The 22902-nt window shown below is 55.4% G+C and overlaps 1 protein-coding gene, 1 long non-coding RNA gene and 1 other non-coding gene across 3 annotated transcripts; 1 reads left to right on the forward strand and 2 right to left on the reverse strand.

The window, feature by feature from the left end:
• Window positions 1-500: 500 nt before the first annotated feature.
• LOC136786689 (uncharacterized) lies at window positions 501-7218 on the reverse strand. The gene is made up of 2 exons (XR_010826064.1): window positions 6343-7218; window positions 501-4032 (listed from the first exon to the last, which is right to left on the reverse strand). It is a non-coding gene; the product is annotated as an uncharacterized lncRNA (long non-coding RNA).
• A 10055-nt stretch (window positions 7219-17273) lies between these two features.
• Window positions 17274-19642, reverse strand: LOC125181922 (ly6/PLAUR domain-containing protein 1-like). The gene is made up of 3 exons (XM_048056944.2): window positions 19010-19642; window positions 17683-17823; window positions 17274-17595 (listed from the first exon to the last, which is right to left on the reverse strand). The coding sequence occupies exons 1-3, from the start codon at window positions 19083-19085 to the stop codon at window positions 17408-17410; spliced, it is 405 nt and encodes a 134-aa protein (XP_047912901.1). The 5' UTR covers window positions 19086-19642; the 3' UTR covers window positions 17274-17407.
• A 2365-nt stretch (window positions 19643-22007) lies between these two features.
• Window positions 22008-22135, forward strand: LOC125181936 (U6atac minor spliceosomal RNA). Its single transcript, XR_007160611.1, has one exon. It is a non-coding gene; the product is annotated as a U6atac minor spliceosomal RNA (small nuclear RNA).
• Window positions 22136-22902: the final 767 nt, after the last annotated feature.

Consider the following 22902-nt stretch of genomic DNA (forward strand, 5'->3'; position numbering starts at 1 on the left):
CGAAATGGGTGAAAAATCCAAAATTCAGCAACGCTCTCTCAGAGTTGAGGACCTGACTCAAGCACAGGCTGGCTTGAACGGAGGCCAGGCTTCAGGAAAAGCAGCTCAGCCCATCCTGGAAACCCCAGGCAATGCCACCTAGAGCACGAGGAGGAGGAGGAAGAGGTGGAGGAGGCAGCCCCGAGCCGTGCGCGGCACAAAGGGAACCGCGCTGTGAGCCCAGCCTCGCTGCGGCCCCGTGGAAGCGGAGCTGCTCCCGGTGTTTAATGCTCTCCAGCGCGATTTCGTCTATAGAGATCAGTCAGGCTTTGATAAGATCATAGCAGGAGGACAGGAGGAAATTGCAGTCTTGCCCAATGCTTGATCTTACGCTGCTGAACTTGCTGTATCTGGGATATTATAGCCCAGCCTTAATAGCATCATATTAAGCTGAGACAATGCAGCCCTGTGACCTTGCAATGCTTGATAGCCATATGTGCTATTTTAATGAAAAATTGGGACTTAAGTAAATGGCCGCCTATCGGCAGAGGGCCACTAACAGGATCTCGCTCCCGAGCCCGGGCTGGGGGGGAGGGCAGGGGAAGGGAATTGGGATGTAATGGCCATAATCAGCCCCCGGCCAGTGACCTTCCGCCTCCTCCTGGTGCTCGCGGGGAGCCAGCCCCGGGGGACTGGAGCCAGGATGGGCATCTCCAGTCAGTGACAGACCCCGGAGGTGGCCCAGTGGCTGCTTCCACAGCACTCAGGTGTTTTAAGGCCACCAAAATCCCTTGCCTGTGCCAGCAGCCGCTGGCGAGCAAGGAGGTGGTGCTGCCTCACCGGCAGACACCCACCCCTGCAGCCGCGCACAGGGGTTTCCTACCCCAGCAAATTGAAACTGTAAATATTGATAGCCTTTTCTTCCAGGGCTTTTTAATGCCCTCTGATACTTAGAAACTATTAAGTGCACCCATCATTACTAACCTGCGAAGTAAATGCGTCCTAATGGGCAGGCGAGCTGCGCTCGCCCCAACAAATCATTTCTAATGAATAGCACCTGGCACATTCATCACCGTTAAATGCCAAAGCAAATCCATCTGCGTTAGCCGCTGAAAAGAGCCAGGCAGAGCTCGCACTCCTCTCCTCTCCAAGGTAGGGGAGGGCTTGGCTTGCAGCGTGTACGTGTGGCTGTTTCTAATCTCTCCCCGTTCCTGCAGCCAGGATCCTCGAGGCACGCCGCTCAATAGCCGGGCTGCTCCCGCACACAATGGCCAGAGGTCTCTCCGAGCGCCGTGGAAGGTTTTAAATAGAAACCAGCGCCTCTCCCTCACACGCACACAATGCTTTCCTGACCCTCTCCTGACCTCACCCTCAAATCTGGGGTTCACAGCCCCAGCCTTGAACCCGGCTCTGTTTTTTCATGTTTGGCCTCTCTATTTCCTGAGGTCAGGCAGCCCACCGCTCCATTAGCATGAAGCAACTCAGGGCTCATTTGCCAAAACTGACATCCTGGGAAAGTCCTGATGAATTTATGAATTAGAGGCTACAGATGCCAGTAAAAGAATTAAGGACTTATTTATTTATTTTTTTATTATTTGCAGGAAATCAGCTGGGATGCTGCTGTTTTCTTTTTTTTCTGAAAAGCGCCATCAGCCTTGAAGCTGCAAAGGCTGCGTCAGCAGCAGTTTGCTTTCAGGGAGGAAAAAACACATTTTTAAGGGTTTGTTGTTTTGTTTTTGAAAGGAAGGGCCGGGGGAAGAAAGTTGAGCGAGCGGACGAGCGCGGGAGCTGGCGCGGCACAGCGGCCCGGCGGGGCGAGGTGCTCTCACCTTTCAGCACGTAGCGCTTGCAACGCTGCAGAGAGAAGAGGTAAAATTTATATCCCATAAATCACATGTCAAGTGCCTGCAAGGAGAGGTCATTAAACAGATGTATGAGGCAAGAGACAAAGTCCATCCATTTTGGGAGACGCTCCCGGTGTCAGCAGCACTCCAGGAGCCTCCAGAGGCAGGTACCCGACCGGCACAGTAGAAGCTCCCCAGATAGTTTTATTTATTTCCTCCCCGATTTATTTGATTGCGTTTTCTTTATTTAAATATCTTGCTGGGCTTTCCCCTGCCAGAGCAGCCCAACAGAGGTGAGAGCGGAGGGTAGCAGCACATCAAACAGCTCGGGAGCACGGGCGGATGGAGTGATGGATGGAGGCCGGCCCACGATTAATAATCAAACCAGGAGCTTTTGCTGGGAGTCATGTGGAAAATGTGGCTTTGGAAACATTTGTCTTGGTCCCACAAACAACAAGTGGTGTTTCGCTCCCTTCCTTTGTTCCTCGCCCCCCCTTTCCTCCCTCCCTCTCTCCCTCTTTTGGCTTTTCATGCCCAGATCCGCTGATTAAAATCTTCTCCATCCTTTACCTGCTCCAAGTGGCTTCTGCGCTGCTTTGATTTATGCTTTGCTTATCTCAGGCTTCAGTGCAAAAATAATGACCAGATAATAAAGAGCACCGAGGAGCTTTTCAAATGACGTGGCACCCGCTGCTGGGGCAGGGGCTTTGCAGAATCCTTGGCGAGGAACGTGGCGCTGGCCCTGGGCCCGAGCAGAGGGGGATGAAGCACAGCAGCTCCGCTCGCCCAGCGCCTGCGCTCCAGCGTCACCTCTCTGGGCAAAGCCGGGCACCTCAAAGAGCTCCTCCGTGGGTCGAGTCAGCGCTTGGCTTGGCAAATCCATGGAGAGGTCTGCTGGGGGCTTTCTGCGGTGTTGCGGTGGCTGTCGATCCTCCTAGGGAGATGCTCAAGCAGCATCTCCACGATGCTCTGCCCTCCTTGAGCCCTGCTCCGTCCTTCGCTGGGGTGCCCGAGCCCTGCAGCATCCCAATCCCAATGCTCCCATGGACCTACAAGGGCTCCACACCTGTGGGGGTTCAGATTTTACTATAGGGGTCAGATTTTATTGTAGGGTTGGGGACCTATATGTTTCCCTGCATTCTTCGTTACGGCCTGCACAGGGACAGCACTATTTCGCTCTTCCAGATTTCCCCAGCCCCTGCGCCGCTGTCATCTGGTTAAAGAATTGCCATTAATTTTAGGGTAGGAAGGACCCATTGTTTACTACGCGATCGGGGAAAAGGGAAGGTTTCTGCTGCCAATAAACTATTTTTACTTGTAATGCAGATCCAGTATGGCCAGCGAGGTGGCCGCAGTGTGGGAACAGCAGGCTGTTTGCAGCCCAGGCTGCAGCACGGGGACATCAGCCCCCAGCGACACCACGGCCAGGACAGCAGCCAGTGCCAAGCCAGGCAGGATTTTGGCGCTGGCACAGCCTGGAAGTGCTGCTCGGAGGTGGCAGCAGGGCTGGGCACAGTCCTGGAGTGCAGGGGCAGAGCTGGGCAGGCACCGGGAAGCAGGGGGACAGCAGCAAAGACCCTGAAGTGCTGCGTGCTGCTTTCTGCACCCCAGCGCTCGCTCAGTCCTGGAGGCAGTGGTAGCCAGCAGCCCCGTCCCTTCCAGGATGCATTTCCAACAAATCATCCCCCCAAACACGCTGCTCAGTTCAATTTAACAGGGAGAAGAGATGCAGCCCAGCGCAGGACCTGCAGCGTGAAATTATTGCAGGGGAGGGATAGCAGAGGTCCCTCCTGGCTTTAAATAATCCTCAAAAATAGACATCTCCGGATTGCCTCCTGGCTCCTTCCGACGACTGCGAGTTTGTCAGCAGGGGGAGGGATGGATGCCTGCTCATTTACCCCCATCCTCCGGCGGCGAGCCAGCAGTTTACACCTACGGCAGCAGCGGAGACCTCTCCGCCGAGCGTGCGCTCCCCGCGCCGCGTGCTCTATAAATACATGTGCATGACAGATTTGGCACCGCGTATTCCTGTAAGTGATGTAATCCTCGGGAAGTTACTTAGCAACCACGGAAAATGTTTTGGAGGCTCTAATTTTTCAGTATGGTAAAATCGTATATTTATGCAGTGCGGCTAATCAGCTTGCTGGCAAGTCAGCGACGATGATCTCATTTTCTTCATCATTATTTTATGTGAATTGGGCTTTTAGCACTAAAGAGACCACAAAGATTTAATTCAAAAATGTGATTGCTTTATGTTTCCAGGGTATCATTAACATGGCATCTACGCAAATAACCATGGTAACAAACTGGTAATTAGTACATATATGGCACTTATTATTAATACAGAAACAGGACAAGCTCCAAATCAGCGCAGATTACAGTACATTATTACCATAGTAATTACCTGCAGTAACACACACAAATTGAACTAAATGGCCAATTGAACTAGAGTGAATGGCTTTTTATTCCAGTCCCTAAATAATGTGCATTCTTGGCTGAGTAGTTCAAGGTAAATAAAACTGTTTTAAATTTATTGCCAACTTTTTTTTTTTTCTTTGGTGGGGAAGGACTGCAGATGGCAGGAGTCAAGAACTTTTTTTGCTGTGCATACAGTGTAATTATTGTACAGACTAAGCCGTTCCTGACTTCCATAGAAAGACAAAGAGGGCAAAAGTTATTAGTTTCTATTTTACTAGCAGCTTTATTTCTGTAATTTCAGCCATGAAGTAATGTTCAATGTATCTAAAAGAGTCAATGCCAAATAACGTAGGGCCCAAATTCAGTCTTTTGTTTTCTGGGCTTTTTTCTGAGGCAGGGAAAAAGTACCTCTGTTGGGAGGAGGCTTGAAAAGTAAACTTCTTAAAAATGGACGTATTTATTAAAATAATGGAAAAAGGGGTTTTGACCTAACCCTTTCCCACAGTCTGAGGATTGACTGGAAAAGCACTGAACACGTGCCCGGAGCCAGAAGTCAAGCGCCCCGGCTGGAGCTGGCAGTGCCAGGACGAAGCCAACTGCTGAAAAAGGAGCAAAGCCCCTGCTGAAAAAGGAGCAAAGCCCCTGGCCGTTTCTCAGTCCCCCCCATTTCACAACACGGCACCGGGGCTCTGCTGCCTGCGCGAGCCCAGGGAGAGCAGGAGCAGGAGCACCCAGCCCGGACAGGAGCCGAGCATCCCGAGAGCTCTCTGCCGGTGGCACGGCCGCGATGCCGGCCTGGCAAAACCGGCACTGCGCTTGCTTGTTGGGCCCTGGTGGGTCTCATCCCCCTTGCTCAGCTGCAAGACGTGCTGCTGCCGGAGACGCGGGGTAGCCCCAGCTCCTGCTCCCCCTGCACGAAGCAGAAACCGCCCTGCCATCGGGGCGCTGCTGGAGAGGAGCTCTCTCTGCTCCCCACCCGTGCCCTTTAAAGGTGAAAGCCATCTATCCAGCCTCATCTTTACTTTCTAAATGAATATAACATTTATAGAGAGGCTTTCAAAGGCGACGTCTGCCTGACCTCTAGGGCTGCGCTTTCGGCAGGGCGGGCGCGAGCGCTCGGCTGTGCCGCAGGAGCGCGGGGCTGCGCGCGCTCCCCAGCAGCAGCTCCTGCAGGTGCACAGCCCGGGACCTCTCTTCTTTATTTTTTTCCAACTCTGCCTCCTAAAACGACTCTCCGGGGTTCTTAGTATGATGATGATCTTACCATTCACTTCTTATTTGGAAGGGCTTCCTTACCTCTGCAGTGTTTTTTCCGCCCAGAGGCCCATTGAAGAAGTTCTTGGAGCAGAGGAAGCGGCCCCAGCCCCACCAGACAAGGTGCCTCCCGTCCCCACAAGTGAGAGCAGAATTAAAACTGCAGTCTTTCACAGATCTCTCCCCTTCCTTCTCTTTCCTCCAGACAAGCATTAATATTTCCACGTGCTGCTGGGGACTCAGACAGCGCTGCCTGGACTGTGCGTTCAAGGTTTGTATGGCAACGAGCAGCACGTGAGGGCTTCATCTGCCTTATTAACACCTCTGTGATTAGCAGACACAGGGGCCTGTACAACAGGAGTGGAAATCCTTCCCCACCAAAGCCCTGCTTTACCCGCCCACCAGCCTTTATTTGTGCTCTTTATCTGTGCACTTCCAGCAGGCATAATGGAGAATCATTGTTCCTTTATCGGGTCCATCTTTCATTGTACTTTACCTTTCTCAATTCATAAGAAAATTATTATTTTAGCAGGCGAGCATTTAATTATGTCTCACTGTATTTGCTTTGGCTCTCGCAGCACGGAAAATCTACTCCTTTTAACAGCTATCCATTTAGTGTGGGTTCCGATAAAGCCAAATTGCCTGCAACTCAGTTTTATGCAACCCCATCTGCATTCTCCATACAGCTCCCTCTCTCCGTCCAAATCCCAAACCCACCTAACATTGTTCCAGCGCCTGCCCGGCCGTGCCAAAGCCTACGTAACCCCCCCAGGCATGCAGCAGCAGCAGCAGCAGCAGCAGCGCTTATCGGTGCTGCACCGAGAGCCGCGGCACCCGCCTGACTCACCGCTCCGAATTAACGCCCATCAGGGCTTATTTCCATAACGCTCCTCCTACGCACCCGCAGCAGAGCAGCACCTGAGTTCAAAACAGGGTTTGGGCCTTGTTTTCATGCCGACTTTCTCCCGGTTTTGGCTCTCGGGGTGTTTTGGCTCGGGGGAGCCAAAAGCGTCGTGCGCCCCACGTGCGCCCCATGCGCGGGAGCAGGCGGCCAGCCGCTCGCACCAGCACCAAGGAGGTGCTTCAATGCCCAGCGACGTGGCACAAAACATCCCACTTTACCTTAAAAAAACCCTGAAGGCCAGAGCAGGGCTTTATTTTCTCTTTCCCTCTCTCTCCTTGTTACCGTTTTGTTTTGCAGCCGTTGCTGCTGTTGCCATGCTATCGCCTTTTGTTGCTATGGATTAATATTGTTTTTTTACTTATTTTTATGTATGTCCTGGGAACATGATTGCTTAATTTGCCCTGCAGCTTTGTAGGCCTGACAGGCATTTCCACATCGTCCCAGCGCTCACCTTATCTTAATCCAGTTCTGGGCTGCTTGCAGGGTAAATACCTGCATAAATGTTCACTGCAGGCCGGGGACCGGTATTTGCCCCAGCGAGGCAGGGGACAGGACAGACTGTTCCTGCTGTCTGTGCCGTGCCCACCCTGCTATAACAGGGCTGGCTCCCACCTAACCCAGAATCGCAGCTCAAAAGCTGCCCAGGCAATGGGCTACCAGGTCTGGGCAGAGGGGTGGGCTCTGGCTGTCTTGCACAGACCCCAGAGCCCAAAGGGGACACATCCGAGGGCTTAACAAAACGCATTCCTTTACGGGATTGTAATGGGCAGCTGAATTTTGGTCCCAATTTATTGTCTCTGGAAAATCTTTGTCACTAGAGAGGAGCCGGGGGGTCCCAGGGGAGCGTCTGAGCTGTGCCATGGAGAGGCTTTTGTCCTCAGCGTGCTGGAGCAAGGGTGTCAGGAAGAGGAAGGGATCATTTTCAGGAGGTTTCAGGAGGTTTGCCTGCAAGCTGTGCAGCCTGAAGGCCTCCCCACCCTGCCGCACCGATAGGGCTGAAGTCCTGAGGCCGCCGGCTCAGCCCCCGTTCGGTTCGTGCCCCACCAGCCCCAAGGGGCAGGGCATTGCTGCTGGCAGCACTCCGACTGCTGCCCTAAGCTCCCGAGCATCCCCGTGGTGCTGCTTGCTACCAGCCCGTCCAAGAGGGGGACTTGCAAAAGAAAACCACCATAAACTTTGCGGTTTCACCGTGTTGTACAAACGTGAGGCCACCAAGGGGACACAGGAGGGATCTGCTCCAAGTCTGGCTCCGTTGCATGCCCCTTGTGGGACAGCCTGCTTTATTATTTTAAGGCAGGCCTTTATTGCCCTGTGTCTCCACCCTCCCCACAAAAAAAAACGGGGAAAACAGTCCATCCTTTTGTCCCACTCCTGAAATCTTCGGGGAAGTGACTTTGTCCTACCATTATTTTTGCATTGGGCTCGCCACAGCGGCCACTACACCCTAATGCACTAATAAATATGGATGGCGGGGATTGGTCTCTCCCTTTCTGTAATTAATCTTGTCTCCATCCTTCTAGGTCATCTCGTGAGCAATGCACAGACAAATATCCCCCTGGAGTCGTGAGCCGGCGGTTCCTCGGCTGCACACATCAAAGGGGAGCTGGTGACATCACGGAGATCACAGAAAACATCAAGTCTGGCTGTCTGGGGGAGAAAAAAATAGCTCCTTGCAGATCCACAGCTGGTGGGTTTTTTTTTAATTACACCAGGGCCAAGGAACATTCCAACCATAACATCCCGCAGCCTGCCCGCCACCAGACAACACGTCTTTTATTAGCGTAGGAATGTATCTTTAATAAACTGGAGGTCTTCAGCTCGTCGGAGGGGCTGGGGGTCCCGTTTGGCCTGGCTATAGGGCCTGCAGCAGGGCAGCGGCTGCAAGGTATGAGAAGACTTTGTGCTGCCCGTGCTGCTACAGGCAGGGCTCACCCTCTGCAGAGCCGAGTTCTGGGGACACGGCAGCAGCCTCGCAGCAGCAGCAGAAGCACAGCACGTGGCTGGCTGCTGGCAGGGTTTGCGGAGGGCTCGTGGTGAGCACGGAGCTCGTGGTGCCGGCGGCCTCGTGGTCCTCGATGTGGCTGGAAGCATCTGCAGGGAGCAGCAGCCCAGCAGCACGGGTGTGCGTCACTGCCTGGAGAAATCCCTCGCTGGAGAGTTTGGGGAAAGAAATGGAAAGAACGGGTCAGGAAGTGCTGCCACGACGCCGTGGCCGTGCAGCTTCCAGGTCAAGCCTGCCTGTGGGACTCGAGCTCTCTCCAAACCCTACAAGGGCTTTTCCTTTGAGCCCCGAGCCCAGGCTGAGTGGCACAGTGGGACCCCCACCCTGCAGGCAACCTCAGTCGGCCTCAGGGGACAGCAATGGGGCACCTGTGTGAGAGGTTTGCCGCTGGCCAGCCCAGGAATTCAGCACCTCCTTGGGCATCTCACAGCATCTCTTCCCTCCAGTCCTGCCCAAACCCACCCGTGTCCCTGCAAGCCGAGGGGCTGGCAGCACACCACCCTCTCTGCTGCTTTTGTAAGAGCTTTAAGTGCGGTTAAGGTCAGCATGACAAATGAGGGAGTCCATTTTGCAGCCTTAATTATCTCTCCCGTCATTAGTGTATGCCTCTGTGTTTGCGCAAACTGGGTTTTGGGGTGTTTTCCATGAAAATAAATTTATCTCCAGTTCTAAATCCATTTTTGTCATCCTCCTCACCAGAGTGTGTGGATATATCCATGCAGGAAAGCACGATCCCACGTAATTCAGCAGGTTTGGGGGGGGTTTATTCATGTTTTTTTTTCTTCTCCCCACTTAAAGCAGCACCAGAGGAAATGTGATGCTGAGCAGTTGCTCCACCAAGTAACAAATCTCCCGTATTGTTCCCTCTCCTTTATTTATCCTGAGCGCACGGTAGCAAGGCAGCCTGAAAAAGTGCGTTGTTTTCAGAGGCATGCAGCCCTGAAAATGGATGTTTGCTTTAATCAATCTCGGAGGAGCCCGTGGGGGCCGGGAGAGGTGCGGCGCTGGAGATTTGTTCTATTGATTAACCGAGCGCCGAGATGGGAGGCATCAAACACTCTGAGCGGATAAAAGCCTGCTAGGTGAATAGGGCTATTGTCGGGTTTGGTTTGCAGGTTATTGGGTTTGGGGGATTTTATTTTTCTTTTCCTACCTGCGGGGCCGAGAGCAAGCCGAATAACTTTTCTAATATTCCTCCCCGCTTCCCCTTTTAAACTTCCCCGGGAAAGGCATCGCGCCGCAGAGACCCCCCCCCCCCGCGTGCCAGCCCGAAGTGAGATTTCACATTATTGCATCTGACAGCCCTCATTCCTCAGGCGCTTTCTCTTCCCTTCCTCAGAGGAGGAGGGAAAAAAAAAAAAAAAAAAAATCAAAGGTTTCAAAATGTGAGCACCTTCTGAGGCTGCAAAGCGCAGCGCCTCCTCGGGGGGGCTGCTCGGAACAGGGAGCGAGAGGAGGGGCGAGGGGGAGCCAGAACCACTTGGGAAGAGGTACAGGGATTTGACATTGCGTTTGCCTTGGGCCCTCGGAAAATGTTTGCAGTTTTCAATTAATCTCATTAGTCCGGAAGGAGGTGGAGGGGCGGGGAGGCAGGGAGGAGAGGCGGGAAATAAAAATAATTTCACGGGGAATTCTCTTTAATGACTTTTTAAAAACACGTAATTGAAATTGGTGCTTGTGGGGAATGCTTCAGGAGCGCCGAGGCTGGCGGCGGGGGAGCAGCGAGGGATGGGGGGCTCTGCTGGGACGCGGCGGAGCTGGGGCACGGGGGGCTGCCCGGGCTGGAGGGCACGGGGACAGCACCGGAGAGGGTCCAGGTCTCGGGGAAAGCTCAACTTGCTGTCGTGGAGAACTCAATTTCCTTTTGCTGCTCTCCCGAGGCTGAATTTGCAAGCCTGGAAATGGGCAGCTCTTCCTGCAGCTCACCATTTGCTCGCTCCCCAAGAAGCAAAGGGGAGCTCTCAGTGCCAGACCCCCTCGGCGCCAGCCTCCCCACCGCGGTGACACTGGATGGGCTACGGGGTGGCCTGGGTGAGGACAGGGCATGGTCTGGACAGGCTCCAACCCCCACATCCCCAGAGGGACAGACAGAGGAGGGACAGAGCCTGCCCCTGCACTCAGGGCATCCAAACCTCCCTGGCTCACATGAACGAGCCCAGCATCACTCCTGCCTGATGGGGAGGAGAGCCTGGAGCATCTCCGGGGCATGGGACACAGTGAGGAGCCACCAAATTATCTGCATCCTAATGAACTGCATGTTCACCAGACAGGAAAACTGCTCAGCCAGGGGTGGCGCTTGCTTGGTTTTGAGGCTCCATTAGCACAGCGTGCAGGTGCTTGCCAAGCATCCCTCTGCACCCACGTGCTTTGCTTTCTGCTGCTCCTTGCCCTGTCGCTCAGTCAGTACATCCGCACCAGCACTTCTCCTTTCCGCAGGGCATTCCCTCGCGCCCTGGTACCAAAACACTCCCAGCTTCCAGGGCTTTCCCTGACCACTGCCCGCCTGCCGAGTGTCACCAGACTTCCTGCATTTTGTCCCGTGCTGTGCCAGACGCTAAAAGCTGCCAAAACCGCATGGGTTTCTGCAGCACGCTCCCAGCCGTGCCGGGCATTCGTGCAAGCCTGCACCAGCTGCACCTCCACGGAAGAGCCCGTTGCAGAGACCCACAGCAGCCTCCACCTGCCCTTGTACACCCCAACCTGCCCCGTGCACCCCAACCTGCCCCGTGCACCCCAACCTGCCCCATGCTCCAAATCTGCCCCATGCACCCCCATCTGCTCTGTGCACCCCAGCACTGCACGGCCGCCCCTTCCCCTCTGCCTCACCGGCAGGGCTGTGCCCTCCGCTCCAGCCCCCAGGCTGAGCACTTAATTGATCGGATTATCCCTTATTTACTAATTAGCAGCCTTGCACTCAGACGGCCGGAGCAGGGGCCAGCAGCGCTTTCCCTTTATACCTCAGCAGTTGGTGTTTGCCGGCTGCGGAGGCTCGGTGAGCAATTTGCCGTGATTCATTTCTGCCGTGGAAAGCTGATACTTGGCACGGCGCTCGCCTGGGAACAAAGCAACGCAGATGCATTGCCCGTAGCCACCGGGAAGAGGCAACGGCAGACTCTGCCCACCTTTTAACTTGCCTTATTTTTTCCTTCTTCTGCGCCGTGGTTTGGTTTGCTGCGTTTAACGAGTTCGGTAGTTGCTGGCGAAGGTAAGGTCTGCTGCTCCGTGTAGGTCGCACTGATATGGGTCTAATAGAGAAGATATTACCAAAGAGGAGGGACATGACTCCGGCACCCTGAAGACCAGGCTTTTGTCCCAGTGGCTCCTTCACTGAGGGGCAGAAAAGAGCAGATAACAAAAAAAAATCTCCGTCCTCTGCAGCAGAACCCATGAGGTCAGCAGGACTGGCCCGAGGGTGTAAGATGCTAAAACAACAGAGTCAAAGGAAAAGTTTTGAGGGTGTGTTGGCAGGCTGGACAAATTAGATAACCGGGCAGGAAGGACACTTGAATCCACTGGTGATCCATTAGCAGGCTCTGCAAGGAAATGGGAATCTAGCTTCTGAGCCAAAGAGCACACCTTGCGACTTATTAGCAGCCAAAAAGCTTGTGTGCATTATTTTGAGGCGTCCCGGGGGCATGTACAAATGCTACCAGAAGCCAGCTACAAAGAAACCAAAGCCTGCCATAGGAGGACACCCCAAAACACGCGGCCGTGGGTGCTGTGTGCTGCTGGTTACGGAGGGCAGGGGCAGGGTGCTGGGGCTGCGGGATGCCCGGCTGCCGGCGCTTGCTCCGTCTTTGTCTGCTGCCAATGGATCGATTGTGTCCAGGGAGCTCTGGTTCGCCTATGTAGGTCAGGCAGACAGAGCTGGCCCCAGGGCTGCCACGAGGTTGTTAAAATGAACAAGGGTCCCCCTTCTCCCCTCGTCCAACCCCCCTGATGCCCAGCCCTTGGCAGAGGGCGGCCTTGGCTCTCTTCCTAGAGGAGCCGAGCGCTTCTTTGAGGCTTCGGGCTCATTCGAGCCCAGCCAGCACGTTTGCAGCTCCCGGGCCAGCGCAGACGTTTTGCCCTGCGCATCGCCCTGAGCAATGCTCTCCCTGTTTGTCTTTGCACGAGGAGAGCTCCGTGCTGGGAGGGGAACGGGCAGCGTGACCCAATTCGCGGCTTTCCGTCGCTACGGCTGGCATCGCTGCCTCTCGGCTTCGTGATCTGGAAAGGGCTGAACCAGCTCCCGGAGAAGGGGGATTTCTCGGCACTGCAGCATCCCCCCAGCAGCCCCGGGGAGAGGGAGATTTCCCACACTGGGCTGTTCCCCTGCTCGTCTCTGCATGGGAGGGGAGCAGATAAGAGAGCGACTTCCTAACCCTCAACCTCGGGAGCCTCTGGTTTTGGCCACGCATCTTTGCTTCCCTCCAGAAGCTTTCATGACTCAAGGAGGAAACCCAGATCCTCGGGAAACTTGGACTCCCCCAGGGCTTGCAGGCATGGCAAAAGGGGGAGAGCGAGAAAGCAGAGAAGAAACTTACTCAAATAAACGAGACTCGGTAGTTTAGAGCAAACTTTGCACTAGCCAAAGACTTGACCTTGTGTTCTCTCCTAGGAACAAACAAGAGAAGAGTGAGGATCGCATTATTTTGCCTGAAATTCGGAGTGGATCAACCCCCTGCTGTTCCTAGCTCCTGAAATGAGTGGCTATAAACAACACGCATTTCCAGAGGATGAATTAAACAGCGAGCCTGAGTACTGACTGTATTTTAAGAGATGTTTATTTGTCCTCGCTGCTGCTCTACAAAGAGTTGCACAAGGGCTTATTAAATTTTAACCCCGCATTGTTCCTGGGTAAACACTGCCCTTCACCCAGCGTGCTGAGTGCTCGCAGCCCCGACAAGCAGCCACACACCGGAGCCCCCAGCGTGCAGGATCCCAGCACCACGGTCCTGAGCCACCAGCACCACGCACGGCCCTGTGCTGCCCCTGCTGGGGCTCGGAGGGCCGCTGGAGGCTTTCCTTTAGGTGCTGGGGAAGGCTGCTGCCCGGCTGCGGTTTCTGTCACTGGGGCAGCCAGCTCGTTTCGTCTTTCCTACAGACATCCAGAGCTTTTCTGCACCTTTCTGCCAAAAAAAAATCGCTTTGTGAGAAGGTGGGGAAGACCTTGGTTTGCGGAAGGGTAGCCAAGCCAGCAATGTACATCTGGGCTCCTCTCCTCCTTTTTTCAGAGCATGGAAAGGGAAAGGGTGAGAAACTGGGACTGCTGGCCAAGGAGCTTGCTGCAGCTCCCCGGCGTGCCAAGCCCCGGGGGCAGCCTTGTCCCGAGGTCCTCCTGCCCCAGCTCCCACCCCCAGCACCCCGAGGAACAGGCACGCTGGACACGTGTGCCGTGGTCCGTCCCTCGCGTCCCCTTCCTGCAGGCAGCACGGAGAGCTTCCAGCCCCCAAATCGGCTCTGCGGCACGCCCAGGATCTTTGGCGAACACAGAAAAAGGTTGAGGGGATTCGTGCTGAACGCTCGGGCTGCCTCCCCTCCGCAGCAGCTCTCGCCTGCCTGTCCCGGTGCCGTGCAGCTGGGCAAGCACCACGGAGCTGCCCGGTGCACCACTGGTGAAACCCATCGGCGACAGAGCAAGAGGCACAGCCCGGAGCTCTGCATTGCTGGGGAAAAATAGGGTATTGCTGTTTGCAAGGGCAAAGCTGAGCAATGAGCATGAAAACAAACCCCAGCACGAAATCCAGGCCAGCTCTTCCTGCACTGCTGAGGGCCCCAAGAAGTCATCGCCTCCCCATTTTCGGGGTGCTTTTGGGGCGTCTCCCCTGCTGGGGGTTGTGGGAGGGGGACACGCAGCCAGAAGAAGCGAGATGCTGAGCAGGGTTCTCCAAAAAGAAGGATCCGTGTCTTGCAGAAACATTTTTGAACTCATGTTTGTTCCCTCTCCTGGGTCTGGGCAGAATGTCAAAGCCTGCTCTGAGCTGGAAATATTTTAAGACTAGCACTCACTGGAGACTGAAACAATGGCAATTCTTTAGCTACTGAGGCTTTTATAAAAGGGCTTTTGACACAGAGGCTGCTTAGGGGTTTTTTCGTTGTTGGTTTTTCTCCCGGAAAGCACTGTGCTAGTGTCCGTGCGTCTGTTTGTGCGCACTCTTCTGCGTGTGCAAAGCCCCCTCTTGGCTCCCAGCTGCGCCTTTCGTGCGCGAGCCCTCGAGGATGCCCGCGGCGCTGCTCGGGCGCAGCCAGCTCCGGCGAGGAGCGAGGAGACGCCGATCGCACGGGATGCCATGCAGCGATGCAGGAAGAAGACATTTTAGAGTAAATGTCAGCTTTTGCGTTTCTGGGTTTGGGGCTTTTTTTAAACACGTGGGTGGGACTTTTAATGCCCGCATGAAGCCGAGATGGTTTCAGTCTCCAGGGCTTATCCAGAAGATTCACACAAACACGATGGAAAGTGTCTCTTTGCTTAGGAGGATGAAATTTGACACTGCGGAGATTTTAACCCGGTATTCCAGCCAGGAGCCTCGGTGGTTAGTGTGTCATATCTGATAAAGGCTAATCAGCCCTCCTTCAGGCACCATTCAATTCTTATTTTCATCTGCCTCCTGTGCGCGTTGCGTTCTCTGTGATACGTACTCGCACGCAGGCAAACCAGCGCAAATTCTGCTCAACTCTGGTCTTCCCTGGACACGAGGCCAACGGGCAGGGCTCAGGGTAGAGAAGTGCATGGCAGGACCCCCCGCCCTAGCCCACAGCCCCGCTCCTGGCCCTGCCTGCAGCACTTTTGGGGCCAGCTTTTTGCACGGGTACAGGGACAGGACCTCATGAGAGGCATTTTTCTGGCCAGCCCCACTGTCGGCTGCCTGTCCCGAGCCCGGCTCCGTGCCTGCCCCTCCTGCGAGGTGTCCAAAGCCTCCTCAACAATTACCCGAGTTGCTGTTTGTTCAGGCGATGTGGATTTAGCTCTCCAGCCTCACGTGTAGTGTGTGTATAGGGAAAGATAGATTGCCGCTACTTTCCAGTATAAATCACATTCCTTACAACACTCCAAAGTAGCATTTTCAACCTCAGGGTGCTAATAGGATCCAGCAGGAGAAAGAAATGTCAGCTAAGTAGCAGGCGCTGTTTGGAGAGTGCAATGGAGCTGATCCACAGCCCTGGGGCAAAAGGAGCAATCCCAGGGCAAAGGTTAAAGAGTTCAGGAGCACTTCAGCCTACTTAATTGCAACAGGCCTCTTACACAGTGCAAGATGGATGACTCAAGCCGGGCAAGGGGGGCAGAGCGGGGCCAGCAGCATCACCATCTGGAGGCGGGCGGGCGGCAGGGGACCGCGGCGGAGGGGACAGAGGTGGCTCCTCGCCCCAAGCCACTGCTAGCCAGAAAGGTGGCCTGTGCCGTACCGGGACCCCCAGCTGCCAGCTCTGTCCCCTCCGCCAGGAGCTCAAGAAATGGGAATTTCTATCGGAGCCGGCTGAAGCCACCGCGGTTTCGTTGCAGGAGCTCAGCACTGATCCGGGCTGATACCTCCAGCTGCCAGGGAAAGGTCCCTTGCTCCCCCCAAATCCGTAAGGAATATTTTAAGGGGAAAGGAGAGGAACTGGTTATTGCTGCCGTTCTTGTCATTGTGGCAGGATTTGTTTTCCAGTTCCCTCTTTTTTTGTTAATCTTCAGAATCTGAAAATGTCTTGTACCAGCCCCAAGGTGATTCTGCTGGGAAGATGCCTCAGATAATATTTTTAGTAGAGTTTAGACTTGTTTTCTGACACGCATCTGAAAAAAAATGTCATCAAAAGCTGATGTTCTGCATGGAAAATGTCTTTTGAAATATTTTTTTTTCTATCTGAAGGAAAAAAAAAAAAAAGTTTAGAATAAAAACATTTCTTTCAGGCCTCACGGGCGAGCTTTATGCCGTTTCCCTGGTGATAAAAGCACGAGGCCGGATCCTGAGGCACCAGCGCTTAATTCCCAGCGCCGCCACAACCCCCGCCATGACCTTGAAGGAGCCCCTTCGGCCCAGCTCCACGAGGGGCGAGATTTTTGACCCAGCTTTTGGGGCTTTTCGGTCAATACAACGTCCGAAGGGCCTGTGTCTCCTCGGGACACCCCGCTCCCCCCACCGCCACCCCCGTGTCCCCCCCGAGAGGGGCTACCCCAGGGCTCCGTCCCCGCCTCCCCCCGTGCTTTCGGGCCGCTTTAGCTCCCTGCAGCCTTCCCCAGGGGTCGAGGGGGGATGAGCCCTGCCGGGCAGCCCCGGGGGGCAGCCTGGTTTTATGGGGGGGCTGCCCCAGCTCCTCGAACCCCCCCATCCCCGGCTGGCGGCCCCCGGGTGCCCCCTGGTGGGGTGCGATGGAGCCGCAGAGCCGAGGCCTGCTTGGGCCTGGGGGGGCCCTCAGAGCCCCCCCTGCCGTGGGCACGACCCCTGTCCCCAGCCCAGGCTGCCCAAAGCCCCCCCAGCCCGGCCCTGGGCACTGCCAGGGATGGGGCACCAGGGATGGAGCCGTGATGGCTCCTCGGGGCAGCCTGGGCCTCACCTCCCTCGTAGCGAAGAATTTCTTCCTCGTATCTGACCTAAAGCTCCCCTCTTTTAGCTTAAAGCCGTTCCCCCTTGTCCTATCACTGACACAGAGCCCCTCCCCAGCTGTCCTGCAGCCCCCCTTTAGGGACTGGCAGGCCGCTATAAGCCCCCCCGGAGCCTCCTCAACACCCCCAGCCTCCCTCCACGGCAGAGGGCCTCCAGCCCCTGAGCATCCTCCCGGCCTCCTCGGGACCCCCTCCAACAGCTCCGTGTCCTCTGGTGCTGGGGCTGCAGGGTGGGGGGGTCCCAGCCCACCTCCTCCCAGGAAGCAGCCCCATCTCCGGGGACATCACCGAGGCCTCTCCAGGGCAAAACATTCATCGGCTTTTATTGAGGAGAGGGGCGAGGAGGGCTTCGTGCACCGCTGCAGGGGCAGGGATGGCCGCACGTCCCCTCCTGCCCCCTCCAAAGCTCAGACACCCCCACCCCAGGCCCTTCGGGGGGCTCAGGAGAGGAGCAGGGCTGCCAGGAGGCAGGGCAGCAGGAGGCAGCCGCCGTCGAGGCCGGGGGGCGGCCGGGGGGAGCCGTTGCAGAGATCGGTGTCGCAGCAGTGGATGCGGACCCCCGGCAGCTCCTGCTGCTGGCAGTGACGGGAGGTGGCACAGCCGCTGGTCAGCAGGCTGCCCAGGACCACTGCAAAGCAAGCAGAGCGCGGGGCATCAGGGAGGGAGGCTGCAAGGCTACGGGGTTTGCTTTGGGCAGACAGCCGGGCAGACTCACCGCTCTCCGTCTTAATGCAGAACCGGTGTTTGAAGCCCTGGTGGGAGTGGGAGCAGGTGATCACTTCGGGGTTCGAGCACCCCATGTCCACGTACTTGGTGCCAACGATGATGTTGCAGCCGTAGCACTGGAGCCCGGACACTAAAGGAGAGCATATGAAACACAGCTGGATTTTTCCAGGGGAAAACACTTCAACTCCTTCCTGGCTGTTCTCTACAGAAGCATTTGCAGCACTCTCTGCCTCGCCAGGTTGCGTTAAGCTCTGAGTCAGAAACCAAACCTGCCCGCCACTTGTTTACCCAGTGGGCCCCAAAACGCAGAACCAGCTCCCGCTAGAGGTCAGTGCGAAATCAGAGATTAGCAGGAGATTTGAGCTGGGATCAAATCACGGGAACAAGGGAGCTCTGAAACAAGGTTTGTAAAGAGTACGTGAAACCTCCAAACCACAGACACCACCGAGCCTGGGCTCGGCCGCTCTCGGAAACAGCTTTTGCCCGTTTCTCCAAAATCCTCCAGTTTCAGCTGTGCCAGTGCCGGAGTCGCTCACACCAGAGGGATCATTTAATTTTTGGTTTGGTTTTCTCCCTGCTTTTAACGCAGGGTCTACAAGGGAGGCAAAATAATCTGAAATCAGAAGAGAAAGAGTCAGAGTGGCTGAGAGCAAATGCCCGTGAGCCCGCAGCAGTGGCAGTGCTTTGTCCCCCCCAAGCCCTGCTTGTGCTGGCGACAGCTCAGTCCTTCCCTGCAGGGTCAGCGGCTGTGTCCGAGAACGGCTCCCCCCAAAGCAGAATGGGAATTAAACCATTTCTCAACTTCTTTAAAGAAAAATAAAAGGCATTCAGAGGATATTCAGCTACATCATCCACAGGGCTTAAGGCAAACGCAGTACCTGAGACACATGTTTATTAACCACAGCAACAGAAATCATGCCGCAGGCTTCCTCTGGCTGTTGCCTTCCCCCTGCCTCTTAATTATGACCTGGAGCCCTTCCCCATCCCTTGCTCGTTTGCTCCCAAACCCTTTTGGGGTGCTGTGTGAGCATCCCCACACCCCTGGGCACAGCAAGGGGGTCACTGGGGAAGGGGAGCCCCCAGGGATCCTGGCTCCTGGCCCACACTTCTTACCCATGTGCCCTCATTTTATAGAAAACGTGATGACTTCTCCTAAAATCACCGACAAGGCAACACGCAGCTACACCGCTTGGGGCAGGAATACCCCCAGATTCATCCTGAGAACGAATCACGCTGTAGCAACCAGGGGCTGAGGAGGACGTGAAGGAGCACAGCTCACAGGGGACACTCCGCACCCTGGGGACATCAGCACTTACCCTCCGGGAGGACGAACGCCACGGTCAGCAGCGAGAGGATCCCATGGGCACCTCCAGGCATGTGTCTTGAGAGCATGGGGGGGTCGGCCCCGCAGCCCCCCCGGGGCTCAGAGGATGAACCCCAGCTGGTGGGGAGCAGGCACGGACTGCCTCTCCTCCCTGCTCTCCCCAGCCTCACTTTTCTCCTGGATTTTCTCCTGCGAAGCCCTCCGACGAATGAAGGCAGGGAGATGCGGTTGGTGTAGCAGAGATCTGGCCGCTCCCCGCTTCTCTGCTGGCCCCGTGGCGCCGAGTCTTGTTCTGTCAATGCTTAATTTCTCCCTTTTCCTCCCGAGAAATTCTCTGATTCTTTCAGTTCGTGCACAGACGTGAGTGCGTATGTGCTACCCTCGGTTATTTCTGTCCTATTTCCTCTGTCCACGATCGCTTCCCATTAATACTACCGTGCAGCAGCTCTTGGAGAGAAATTCTCCCTAATCAAGATTTAGTTTTAAATCCACTTCAAAATCCTCTAATTCAGTTGGATTAGGCAGAAGGGGTTTGGGGAGATGTGTTTTTACTTTTTTTTTCTCTCTCTTTCTCCTTTCTGAGCTGCCTCATCTTCACAAGCAGACCCACTGGCTTTGTGTGACATATTGTGCTATTTAAAGAGGGTAGGAATATTTTTATTAAAGAGAAGCCGTCAACTAATTTTAAACCCAAGGCTCGGGATTCTTTAATGAAGTACAGCCCTGGGGGTGGCTGTTGGGGTTAAAGGGAAAACCTAATGGAGGCAGAGGTGGGTCTGGATGTACTCTATGCATTTGCACACAAGAAAATCATTTCCTCATAAGGCAGCGAGGTGCCAAACGGGGCCAAGGCTGGGCTCGTATCAGCTCTGGGGGGAGCATGACCAGGGCTCCTCGGGGTTGGGGTAGGGTCTGTGGGTGCAGCAGAGGATCGCAAAGAGCCCTGATGGCCCTACAAGGCCAGGATCAGCCTCACAGCCACGTGGGGCCTCACGGACATCACTGGATGCAGGATCAGGCCCCCAGACCTCCGCTGGCTCCCCCACCAGCATCCCCACAAGCAAAACCCCTGCTCTGAGCAGAGCTAATGGGACTTAGAGAGCTAATGCTTACTAATAAGAGAGCACAACTGAATGCATGGGATTAAAAAATTAAAATGACAAAATAAGCTGCTTATGCACTGCATCCAGCAACCGCCTGCTAGCACCTGGAAATCCCTGCCTGGGGCAGCCCAGCCCAGGCTGGTGGCAGGACCCCAGCTCCGTGGGCACCTCTGCTGCCAAAAAAAGCCCCAGCCAGCCAGGTGCTCAGACCCCATCTCCATAGCGTCTTCATTAGCCAGCACGCTCGTTAATATTTCACTGGGAGGCAGCACCAACTTGTTCAGGTATGGGCACCCACAGTTCAGGAGGGGCAATTAGCACCTGGGAGAAGTGCCTGAGCAATGCAGCTCATTTATTCAAATCACTTAAACCACCCACGGTGTCTCGCTTGCCTCAAAACAATGTGATTATAGCAAATGTCTCACACAGCAAAGCCTGAAAGCCTAGGGGAGAAGGGATAAAATGCAGGAAATGGGATTGATTTAAACGCCCGCATAAATCAGAGCATTCAATAAGGAGGGGAGACTAACTTTTAATCCCTTAATAAACTCATCGGTGTCTGGCAGGGGAGGCTGCTCACGTGCAAGGAGCAGCCCGGGCTCTGATGAAGCGATGCTGAAGTGATGCTGAAGCGACGCAGCAGCCCCGTGCAGCTGGTGGGTTTGGGGCCGTGCACAGCCCCAGGCACAGCACCTGGCTCTGCGGCCTCATCCAGCAAAGCTGGGGGCTCCGACGCAGCCCCTGCAGGGCAGCGAGATGGAGCCAGGGGGGCTGAGGGACAGCACGTGGCGTTGCAGTGGGTGGGGAGACGGGCAACGTGTTGCGATGGGGGAAACAGGACGATGGGGCTCTGCGGCTGGTCCCCAGTCGGGGAATGCGGCGTTGGAGGGGCTGGAGGAAGGAGCCGGGCTGGTAACCCACTGGTAACCCACTGGTAACCCACTGGTAACCCACTGGTAACCCCAGCCTGGCCCAGCTGCCAGGGCGGGTGGTGGTGATGCTGAGGCTGGGGTAGCCAGATTTGCTTGTTTGTTTTGTTGTATTCCCTTGGGATGCAGGAGGCAAAGACTTCTACAGGAATAAAACAAAAGAACATAAAACAAAACCCTGCTCTTCTAGCCTGCCACCCCTTCCCCACCTGGAAGCAGCGTACGGTTCTTTTAACGTGCCCTTGGCTCTGCTGCAATTCAGAGATTTGTCAGCCCCGGGGGCACCGGGAACGGGTTGGGAAGCGGCCATCCTCCCCTGCCGGAGAAAGATTTGATCAGCAAATCCCCCGGCACGTTCATGCTCTCGCTTAAACCTTTGCGATGCCCAGCAGGACGGCCCAGCCCCGCGCAGATCAGGCGGGTTCGCCAGCACGTCCTGCTGTAGGGCTCAGCCCAGGACTCAGGGCAGCGGCGGGGCCGAGCAGCAGCGCTGGGCGCAGCCCCGGGCCCCGCACCCCAATTCTCGGCCCCCGCACCCCAATTCTCGGCCCCTTTCGCCCTTCCCAAAAGCCGGGCAGTGGCCGCTTGCTGCCCGCCCGAGGCGGGATTCGAACCCGCGGTCCCCGGAGCCTCCCCCCCCCCCCGCCGCCATTAGCGCAGCGGAAGCCGGGCTGCCCACCGCCGGCAGGGGGCAGGCGGAGAGGCTCCGCGCCTGCTCTCTGATTGGCTGGTGGTGATGAATACATTAAGGAGGCTGGGAAAAGAGCCGATATGTGGGGTTTCCACGGGGTTTTCAGGGCTCTAAAAACTTATGAGGAGTCAGGAATGATTTTTTCTCATTGGAATTAAATAGGGGCGTCTAGGAGGGGGAAAAAGAAAGAAGAAATTATCCTCACCGTGTCCGAGAAGTAGAGCTATCAGCAGGGGTTTAAATAGCCTCTGCGTACGCAGCATTGCTGTGTTGTATGAAAGGAGAGAAGGTTAGCACTCCCCTTGATAAGGATGGAAGAGGCCCCAGTGGCCTGTACAACACGCATACGGTTAAGGCACTGCCACCTACTTCGTGGCATCTAACCATGTTTTTCCCATTTTTTTTTTTTCGGGGAGCACAGGCAGAGCTGCTCCCTGCGCTCTCCTCATTCGCCCATCATCTTTTCCCCCAGCCCTGCAGAGCAGAGGGCAGTGCTGTGCCTTCCTGCTGCAGGGTCTGATGCGCTGCAGCCCCCCAGCAGCCTGCACCAAGCCTCCTGTGCTAGATTTGCAATAACCTGGACCCCCAGACCACCATCATGCTGGGCTGGGTGCAGCAGTGTTGAGGCAGAGCTGATGCCAGCACCGCTGCTCCCCTTGAAACACAACCTGAGCCAGGGCAGGAGAGCAGCAGCAGCAAGCTGCAGGCATGGGGATGGCTCCTGCAAGGGCAGAGTGCTGCAGCACAGGGGGACAAGCGAAGCCCCCCCAACCATAGCTATACGCAAATTGCTACACCATGCAGTGCTGAATCCACGGGGAAACGCCTACAGGTGTAATACACCAACTGCTCTGCACTGGTGAAGGAGCACGGCCACATCTTGCACTTGAAAAGTTCTGCTGGACTGTAAAAAAGGCTGAAAAGCTCCATAAAGTTATTTAAAGAAATGGGACTATTTCAGCAGCGAGGCTCTCTAAGTCTAGAGCAGCAGCAGCCCTCCCTGTGGGTAATGAAAAGCCTCAAAGGATGTGATTATTAATAGCTGTTGGTGCTCAAACTCGGCATGAACCCTATGTTAAAAACAAAACTATACCTCATGGCTTGCAGCTGTCTTCTCTAATGGTAGAGAGGCAAAACATCCCAGAGCCACTACAGGAGAGGT

Source organism: Anser cygnoides, chromosome 20, assembly GCF_040182565.1.
Source record: "Anser cygnoides isolate HZ-2024a breed goose chromosome 20, Taihu_goose_T2T_genome, whole genome shotgun sequence".
Lineage (NCBI taxonomy): Eukaryota > Metazoa > Chordata > Aves > Anseriformes > Anatidae > Anser > Anser cygnoides.